At 57.5% G+C, this 10,071-nt stretch overlaps 1 protein-coding gene across 10 annotated transcripts in view; it reads left to right on the top strand.

Moving 5' to 3' along the window:
* The first annotated feature begins 9,829 nt into the window (after positions 1–9,829).
* NTM (neurotrimin) overlaps positions 9,830–10,071 on the top strand; it is a 943,285-nt gene continuing 943,043 nt past the window's right edge. For all 10 annotated transcript variants that reach the window (XM_073657491.1, XM_073657489.1, XM_073657487.1 and 7 more), the window contains exon 1: positions 9,830–10,071. This exon is cut by the window's right edge and continues 27 nt beyond it. In XM_073657491.1, coding sequence (XP_073513592.1) covers positions 10,023–10,071 — 49 coding nt within the window. In that variant the 5' untranslated portion in view covers positions 9,830–10,022.

Here is a 10,071-nt window from a genome sequence, read left to right as displayed (position 1 = left end):
TGTCCCATCGACCTTATCCCTGATGCCTCACCTCCCCGTGATCGAATTTACCCCGTCGCTGGCAGAGACCCGTGCCATGTCTGAGTACATTGAAGAGAATCTTGCTAGGGGATTTATCCAGAAATCCACCTCTCCGGCTGGAGCAGGATTCTTCTTCGTCAAGAAAAAGGACGGCTCTCTTCACCCTTGTATCGACTATAGGGGCCTAAATCAGATTACTATCAAAAATAAGAATCCCCTGCCTCTCATCTCGAAGTTGTTTGATCGCCTAAAAGGGGAAAAGACCTTCACTAAACTCGATCTTCGTGGGGCGTACAATCTGATCCGGATTCATCAGGAAGGCGAGTGGAAGACGGCATTCAACACTCGAGATGGCCACTACGAGTACCTTTTGATGCCCTTCGGACTCTGCAACGCGGCAGCAGTCTCTCAGGAGCAGGTGAATGACATCTTCCGAGATCTCCTATACTCATGTGTGGTAGTGTATCTGGACGATATCCTGGTGTTCTCTCCTGATTTGCTTTCTCATCGGAGGGACGTTCGACAGGTATTGCAGAGGCTCAGGAGAAATGCGACTTTGAACAGACTTCTCTTCCATTCCTAGGAAACAAAATCTCGGAGACCGGTCTTAAGATGGATCCCGAAAAAGTGTCTGCCGTCCTAATATGGCCCCGACCTGAGGGGCTGAAGGCTCAGCAGTTTCTGGGATTTGCAAATTTATTATCGCCTCTTCATTCCTCATTTCTCTTCCCAGACTGCTCCTATCTCTGCCCTGACCCGCAAAGGGGCTAATCCCAAGGAATGGACTCCCGAAACGGAAAGTGACTTTGCATCCTTGAAACAAGCTTTCTCTTCTGCTCTGGTGCTACACCGTCCTGACTGTAACAAACAGTTCTTCCTGGAGGTTGATCCCTCTTCCTCAGGGGCCGGAGCAGTACTCACCCAGAAATCCTCGTGGGGGCGAATGGTGACATGCGGCTTCTTTTCTAAGCTCTTCTCTCCTTCTGAGCGCAATTACTCCATTGGAGATCGGGAACTGCTTGCCATCAAACTGGCGCTGGAGAAGTGGCGGTTCTTACTAGAAGGGGCACTGCATTTGGTAATCATCTACACGGACTATAAGAATCTTGCTTACTTGCTGTCTGCTCAACGACTTAATCGTCAGGCCAGATGGTCTCTGTTCTTCACCCGCTTCAATTTCACTCTCCACTTCCGGCCGGCAGATAAAAATATCAAGGCAGACGCACTCTCCAGGTCACTTCTGTTAATCCTACCAAGAGGAGGAGCCTCAACATATCATTGAGCCATCCAGAATAATTACTGTCGCCATGTTTGATCTGTCTCGTCTTCCTCCTGGTAAGACTTTTGTAGCGGCTCCGGATAGAAGGAGGGTCCTATTCTGGGGTCATTCGTCTACACTGGCAGGCCATGCCGGACAGAAGAAGACATTTCTGCTCATTTCCCGACATTATTGGTGACTGACCCTGTGCAAGGACGTTGCGGATTTTGTCTCTGCCTGCTCTTCTTGTGCCCGAAACAAGACTCCCAGGCAACTTCTGACTGGGCGACTACTACCTCTACCTGTGCCTTCCGCTCCGTGGCAACACATTGCAATGGATTTCATCACGGATCTTCCTGTATCGGCCGGTTGTACTGTCATATGGGTGGTCGCTGACCGCTTCTCCAAGATGGCTCACTTCATTGCTTTGCCGGGTCTTCCCTCTGCACCTGAAATGGCTAAAGAGTTCATTCTTCACATATTCCGTCTCTACGGTCTCCCTCTTAATTTTGTCTTGGATAGAGGATTCCAGTTTACTTCACGCTTCTGGACAGCCACGTGCAAGCTTCTGAACGTCGCATTAGATTTCCCTTCGACTTATCCTCCCCACTCTAATGGCCAGGTTGAGCGTATCAATCAGATCCTTACTAGCTTCCTCCGGCACTTCGTTAACGCCCACCATAGTAACTGGTTGGAACTCCTGCCTTGGGCCGAATTTTCCTACAATAACCACGTGAGTGAATCCTCAGCCAAGTCTCTATTTTTCGTGGTGTACGGTCAACACCCCAATATTCCGTTTCCTGTCTCTACTTCTGTTGACAATCCTGCTGCAGAGTCTTTCGTTAAAAACTTTTCCAAGATCTTGGAGGACACAAAGTCTACACTGCTATAGTCCTCTGAGCGGATGAAGAGACATGCAGACAGGAGACGTCTGGATCCGCCTCAATTCCGTCCGGGGGACAAGGTCTGGTTATCCTCCAAGCATGTTCGTCTCAAGATTCCTTCTTACAAGTTTGGTCCGCGGTTCATTGGTCCTTTTGAGATTCTGAGACAGATCAATGCTGTGGCGTACAAGCTGAAACTCCCTGCCTCGTTCCGGATCCCCCAATTTCTTCCATGTGTCTCTCCTCAAGCCTGTTGTCCTCAATACTTTCTCTAACGATCCGGGTACTGCTCCAGCTCCAGTCTGCGCTGAGGACGTGTTTGAGGTAGAGAACATTTTGACTACCAAGAGGGTAAGAGGAAAAACTTTTTTTCTTGTGGATTGGAAGAGGTTTGGTCCTGAGGAGAGGTCTTGGGAGCACAGGGAGAACATTCATGCTCCTCTTCTTCTGGAAAAATTTCTTGCGGGCTTGAAGAAGAGGGGGCGTAAAAAGGGGGGTACTGTAGCGTCGGCCTCTGTGCCTCCTGGCCCGGCAGAGACACTGATCTCCTTACTGCCATGGCCCGAGCCCGCCATCCTCCTGGATCTCCTTCCCTGCCTGTCCAGGATACGTGCACAGTGCGCAGATCCCCAGGCACTGTGCTTAGGGCGCGTACTCCCAGCTTATTAAAGGGGCCACATGCGCCGTCCTAAGATGTCCCCGGCCAATGGCCGGAGGACATCTGCTATTTAAGGCACCTCCTCCAAAATGGAGGTGCCTGTGCAATGCTGAAGTTGGTTTGCATTAAACCGCCTCTCCAGTTCTCAGGTCCCCGTGCTGCCCGCCAGACTATCAGCCGTGGCCACCAGCCTGTCTATATGCCGTGCCCGCCAGCCTGTCTATCAGCCGTGCCCACCAGCCTGACTACCAACCGCGCCTGCCTACCAGCTGTGAACGCCTGTCTGTCTTCCAGCGCTGCCAACCCACCTGCCGTGCCGGTCTGCTTCAGGTGTCAGTTCCGTGGGAGTTGGCTGCTCTCACACGAGGTCGGTCCCGGAGTGGCACCTGGTTCACCTTCCCGTTCCTTTCTTGATTCACGGAGTCGACTAAGCTGCCGTGTAGCCACGGTCGGTCCGGGTTTGCACTTAGTTACGCCCCTTTGGTCCCTCCTTGTACCAAGGAACACTGGTTCCATCATCCGGACTCGTAACAGATTCAGGTTGGTGCGCTGGCTCAGGTTCCCATTGGCGTGCTGGATCAGACTTCCATTGGTGTGCTGGCTCAGGTTCCCATTGGCGTGCTGGATCAGACTTCCATTGGAGTACTGGATCAGACTTCCATTGGCGTGCTGGATCAGACTTCCATTGGCGTGCTGGATCAGACTTCCATTGGCGTGCTGGATCAGACTTCCATTGGCGTGCTGGATCAGACTTCCATTGGCGTGCTGGATCAGACTTCCATTGGCGTGCTGGCTCAGACTTCCATTGGCGTGCTGGCTCAGACTTCCATTGTTGTGCTGGATCAGACTTCCATTGTTGTGCTGGATCAGACTTCCATTGGCGTGCTGGATCAGACTTCCATTGTTGTGCTGGATCAGACTTCCATTGTTGTGCTGGCTCAGACTTCCATTGTTGAGCTGGCTCAGACTTCCATTGTTGAGCTGGCTCAGACTTCCATTGTTGAGCTGGCTCAGACTTCCATTGTTGTGCTGGGTCAGACTTCCATTGTTGTGCTGGGTCAGACTTCCATTGGCTTGCTGGGTCAGACTTTCATTAGCGTGCTGGGTCAGACTTCCATTGTTGTGCTGGGTCAGACTTCCATTGGCGTGCTGGGTCAGACTTCCATTGTTGTGCTGGATCAGACTTCCTTTGTTGTGCTGGATCAGACTTCCTTTGTTGTGCTGGGTCAGACTTCCATTGTTGTGCTGGGTCAGACTTCCATTGTTGTGCTGGGTCAGACTTCTATTGGCGTGCTGGGTCAGACTTCCATTGGCGTGCTGGGTCAGACTTCCATTGGCGTGCTGGGTCAGACTTCCATTGGCGTGCTGGGTCAGACTTCCATTGTTGTGCTGGGTCAGATTTCCATTGGCGTGCTGGGTCAGACTTCCGTCAGGGCGCTGGGTCAGACTTCCATTGTTGTGCTGGGTCAGACTTCCATTGGCGTGCTGGGTCAGACTTCCGTCAGGGCGCTGGGTCAGACTTCCATTGGCGTGCTGGGTCAGACTTCCATTGGCGTGCTGGGTCAGACTTCCATTGGCGTGCTGGGTCAGACTTCCATTGCCGTGCTGGGTCAGACTTCCATTGGCGTGCTGGGTCAGACTTCCGTCAGGGCGCTGGGTCAGACTTCCGTCAGGGCGCTGGGTCAGACTTCCGTCAGGGCGCTGGGTCAGACTTCCATTGGCGCCCTGGGTCAGACTTCCATTGGCGCCCTGGGTCAGACTTCCATTGGCGCGCTGGGTCAGACTTCCATTGGCGCGCTGGGTCAGACTTCCATTGGCGCGCTGGGTCAGACTTCCATTGGCGCGCTGGGTCAGACTTCCATTGGCGCGCTGGGTCAGACTTCCATTGGCGTGCTGGGTCAGACTTCCATTGGCGTGCTGGGTCAGACTTCCATTGGCGTGCTGGGTCAGACTTCCATTGGCGTGCTGGGTCAGACTTCCATTGTTGTGCTGGATCAGACTTCCTTTGTTGTGCTGGGTCAGATTTCCATTGGCGTGCTGGGTCAGACTTCCATTGTTGTGCTGGGTCAGACTTCCATTGTTGTGCTGGATCAGACTTCCATTGGCGTGCTGGGTCAGACTTCCATTGGCGTGCTGGGTCAGACTTCCATTGTTGTGCTAGGTCAGACTTCCATTGTTGTGCTGGGTCAGACTTCCGTCAGGGCGCTGGGTCAGACTTCCATTGTTGTGCTGGGTCAGACTTCCATTGGCGTGCTGGGTCAGACTTCCATTGGCGTGCTGGGTCAGACTTCCATTGGCGTGCTGGGTCAGACTTCCGTCTGGGCGCTGGGTCAGACTTCCGTCAGGGCGCTGGGTCAGACTTCCATTGGCGTGCTGGGTCAGACTTCCATTGGCGCGCTGGGTCAGACTTCCATTGGCGCGCTGGGTCAGACTTCCATTGGCGCGCTGGGTCAGACTTCCATTGGCGCGCTGGGTCAGACTTCCATTGTTGTGCTGGGTCAGACTTCCATTGGCGCGGTGGGTCAGACTTCCGTCAGGGCGCTGGGTCAGACTTCCATTGGTGTGCTGGGTCAGACTTCCATTGTTGTGCTGGGTCAGACTTCCATTGGCGCGATGGGTCAGACTTCCGTCAGGGCGCTGGGTCAGACTTCCATTGGCACGTTTGCTCGGATTTCTGTCAGTGTGATGGATCATGGGCCCATAGACTTGCTCTGACGAGCTTTATCTGTGCCTTGGAATCCAAACCAAAAGGTTTTTTTTTTTTTTTTGCGGACATGTGAGCATCTACATTGACTGTAATGGGAACATGTTCCTTCGGCCATCAAATCGAGGCTTTCAGTTGAGAATTTTATAACACAATATGATCCGGTCCCGTCTTACAATTGTCCTGATTGGTGACGGTGCTCCTGTGATGATCAGGGAGGGAAATTATGTTTTTACGAATGTTGGAAATGAATCATAAATGAATATACAGCAGCGTGTAACTGTACAAGGCTCTGGTGACCGCTTGTTCCGGGCCCCACTTCCGTCAGGGCGCTGGGTCAGACTTCCATTGGCGCCCTGGGTCAGACTTCCATTGGCGCCCTGGGTCAGACTTCCATTGGCGCCCTGGGTCAGACTTCCATTGGCGCGCTGGGTCAGACTTCCATTGGCGCGCTGGGTCAGACTTCCATTGGCGCGCTGGGTCAGACTTCCATTGGCGCGCTGGGTCAGACTTCCATTGGCGTGCTGGGTCAGACTTCCATTGGCGCGCTGGGTCAGACTTCCATTGGCGTGCTGGGTCAGACTTCCATTGGCGTGCTGGGTCAGACTTCCATTGTTGTGCTGGATCAGACTTCCTTTGTTGTGCTGGGTCAGATTTCCATTGGCGTGCTGGGTCAGACTTCCATTGTTGTGCTGGGTCAGACTTCCATTGTTGTGCTGGATCAGACTTCCATTGGCGCGGTGGGTCAGACTTCCGTCAGGGCGCTGGGTCAGACTTCCATTGGTGTGCTGGGTCAGACTTCCATTGTTGTGCTGGGTCAGACTTCCATTGGCGCGATGGGTCAGACTTCCGTCAGGGCGCTGGGTCAGACTTCCATTGGCACGTTTGCTCGGATTTCTGTCAGTGTGATGGATCATGGGCCCATAGACTTGCTCTGACGAGCTTTATCTGTGCCTTGGAATCCAAACCAAAAGGTTTTTTTTTTTTTTTGCGGACATGTGAGCATCTACATTGACTGTAATGGGAACATGTTCCTTCGGCCATCAAATCGAGGCTTTCAGTTGAGAATTTTATAACACAATATGATCCGGTCCCGTCTTACAATTGTCCTGATTGGTGACGGTGCTCCTGTGATGATCAGGGAGGGAAATTATGTTTTTACGAATGTTGGAAATGAATCATAAATGAATATACAGCAGCGTGTAACTGTACAAGGCTCTGGTGACCGCTTGTTCCGGGCCCCAGTTTTGCAACGATTTTGTAAATGTGGGTTTACACCTTTCCATAAAGGATGCAGGCAGCGAGCAGTCATCAGCTCCCCGTCTGCCGATGCACAGTATCTGCGGTCTGTATCCTCCAGCTCTCCGCTCCACAGCGGTCGTGTAGCTGTAAGAACAAGTCTCTCATCTGCTGCTGCAGGAGCAGCGCTCAATAATCCCTCCGCTCACACAGAAGAGTCATCAGGCAGCTGGGGCGAACCAAGCCTTCTCAAGGGGTAACTGTGGCACCTCAAGGGGTAACTGTGGCACCTCAAGGGGGTAATTGTGGCATCTCAAGGGGTAATTGTGGCACCTCAAGGGGTAACTCTGGCATCTCAAGGGGTAATTGTGGCATCTCAAGGGGTAACTGTGGCACCTCAAGGGTGTAATTGTGGCATCTCAAGGGGTAATTGTGGCTCGAGGGGTAATTGTGGCACCTCGAGGGGTAATTGTTGCACCTCAAGGGGTAATTGTTGCACCTCAAGGGGGTAATTGTGGCATCTCAAGGGGTAATTGTGGCATCTCAAGGGGTAACTGTTGCACCTCAAGGGGGTAATTGTGGCATCTCAAGGGGTAATTGTGGCTCCTCGAGGGGTAATTGTGGCACCTCGAGGGGTAATTGTTGCACCTCAAGGGGTAATTGTTTCACCTCAAGGGGGTAATTGTGGCATCTCAAGGGGTAATTGTGGCATCTCGAGGGGTAATTGTTGCACCACAAGGGGTAATTGTGGCATCTCGAGGGGTAATTGTGGCATCTCGAGGGGTAATTGTGGCATCTCGAGGGGTAATTGTGGCATCTCGAGGGGTAATTGTGGCACCTCGAGGGGTAGTTCTGCCGTGCTGCTCAACCTCAGAGCCAAGACCTTTGCAGGTAGAATCTGGCATATTTGGAGCCCTGCGCACAGGGCTGCCTGTGCCCCTGCAGATGTGACGGCCTGTCAGTGAGCCCATAAGGTCTGCCCTGCAGTTTGTAGCTCCTCTCAGCTGATTTCTGACCACAGAGCGCAGGATCGTGATCACAGAAGTTTCTGACCACAGAGCGCAGGATCGTGATCACAGAAGTGGAAAATGATTTATTTCCCCAAATACCAGATGTAAGAGGATCGGCACACAGCGAGAGGAAGGGCAGGGGCCCCGGGGTGAGAACGGGGGCCCCAGGGTGAGGAGAGAGAGCGGGGGCCCCGGGGTAAAAGCGGGGGTCCGGGGGTGAGGAGAGAGAGCGGGGTGAGGAGAGAGAGCGGGGGCCCCGGGGTGAGGAGAGAGAGCGGGGGCCCCGGGGTGAGGAGAGAGAGCGGGGCCCCGGGGTGAGGAGAGAGAGCGGGGCCCCGGGGTGAGGAGAGAGAGCGGGGGCCCCGGGGTGAGAGCGGGGGTCCCGGGGTGAGGAGTGAGAGCGGGGGTCCCGGGGTGAGGAGTGAGAGCGGGGGTCCCGGGGTGAGGAGAGAGAGCGAGGGCCCCGGGGTGAGGAGAGAGAGCGGGGGCCCGGGGTGAGGAGAGAGAGCGGGGGCCCGGGGTGAGGAGAGAGAGCGGGGGTCTCGGGGTGAGAGCGGGGGCCCGGGGTGAGGAGAGCGGGGGCCCGGGGTGAGGAGAGAGAGCGAGCCCCGGGGTGAGGGGAGAGAGCGGGGGCCCGGGGTGAGGGGAGAGAGCGGGGGCCCGGGGTGAGGAGAGAAAGCGGGGGCCTGGGGGTGAGAGCGGGGGCCCGGGGTGAGGGGAGAGAGCGGAGCCCGGGGTGAGGGGAGAGAGGGGTCCCGGGGTGAGGAGAGAGAGCGGGGGCTACGGGGTGAGGAGAGAGCGGGGGCCTCGGGGTGAGGAGAGAGAGCGGGGGTCTCGGGGTGAGAGCGGGGGCCCGGGGTGAGGAGAGCGGGGGCCCGGGGTGAGGAGAGAGAGCGAGCCCCGGGGTGAGGGGAGAGAGCGGGGGCCCGGGGTGAGGGGAGAGAGCGGGGGCCCGGGGTGAGGAGAGAAAGCGGGGGCCTGGGGGTGAGAGCGGGGGCCCGGGGTGAGGGGAGAGAGCGGAGCCCGGGGTGAGGGGAGAGAGGGGTCCCGGGGTGAGGAGAGAGAGCGGGGGCTACGGGGTGAGGAGAGAGAGCGGGGGCCTCGGGGTGAGGAGAGAGAGCGGGGGTCCCGGGGTGAGGAGAGAGAGCGGGGGCCCGGGGTGAGGAGAGAGAGCGGGGGCCCGGGGTGAGAGCGGGGGCCCCGGGGTGAGAGTGGGGCTCCGAGGTGAGGAGAGAGTGGGGGCCCCGGGGTGAGGAGAGAGAGCGGGCGTCCCGGGGTGAGGAGAGAGAGCGGGCGTACCGGGGTGAGGAGAGAGAGCGGGGGCCCCGGGGTGAGGAGAGAGAGCGAGGGCCCCGGGGTGAGGGGAGAGAGCGGGTGTCCCGGGGTGAGGAGAGAGAGCGGGCGTCCCGGGGTGAGGAGAGAGAGCGGGGGCCCCGGGGTGAGGAGAGAGAGCGAGGGCCCCGGGGTGAGGAGAGAGCGGGGCCCCGGAGTGAGGGGAGAGAACGGGTCCCGGGGTGAGGAGAGAGCCGGGGCCCCGGAGTGAGAGGAGAGAGCGGGGCCCGGGGTGAGGAGAGAGAGAGAGGGCGTCACGGGGTGAGGAGAGAGAGCGGGGGCCCCGGGGTGAGGAGAGAGAGCGGGGCCCGGGGTGAGGAGAGAGAGAGAGGGCGTCCCGGGGTGAGGAGAGAGAGAGCGGGGGCCCCGGGGTGAGGAGAGAGAGCGGGGGCCCCGGAGTGAGGGGAGAGAGCGGGGCCCGGGGTGAGGAGAGAGCGGGGGCCCCGGAGTGAGGGGAGAGAGCGGGGCCCGGGGTGAGGAGAGAGCGGGGGCCCCGGAGTGAGGGGAGAGAGCGGGGCCCGGGGTGAGGAGAGAGTGGGGGCCCCGGAGTGAGGGGAGAGAGCGGGGCCCGGGGTGAGGAGAGAGCGGGGGCCCCGGAGTGAGGGGAGAGAGCGGGGCCCGGGGTGAGGAGAGAGCGGGGGCCCCGGGGTGAGGAGAGAGAGCGGGGGCCCGGGGTGACCCGGGGTGAGGGGAGAGAGCGCGGGGCCCGGAGTGAGGGGAGAGAGCGGGGGCCGTCACTCCGTATAGCAGCAGCCAATCAGGTCTCGGGGGCGTGGCGAGGCGCTCGGGGGGCGTGGTGAGGGCGGGCGGTCTGCGCTGCTCTCTGCTCCAGTCTGCGCTCTCTTCTGCTGCGGTCGCTCCGGATTACTGGACTCTGAACCCCGGATCTGATCCGCCGCTGCCGGAGACGCTGGAGATGCTGCGGGCGAGGATGCTGCGCTCGGTGCCCTGGGTGCTGCTCAGCG

Source organism: Phyllobates terribilis, unplaced genomic scaffold (genome assembly GCF_046119375.1).
Source record: "Phyllobates terribilis strain yellow unplaced genomic scaffold, ASM4611937v1 Scaffold_12__6_contigs__length_324123572, whole genome shotgun sequence".
NCBI lineage: Eukaryota > Metazoa > Chordata > Amphibia > Anura > Dendrobatidae > Phyllobates > Phyllobates terribilis.
Note: the sequence above shows the minus strand (reverse complement) of the source record. Positions and strands in the feature narration are given on the sequence as shown.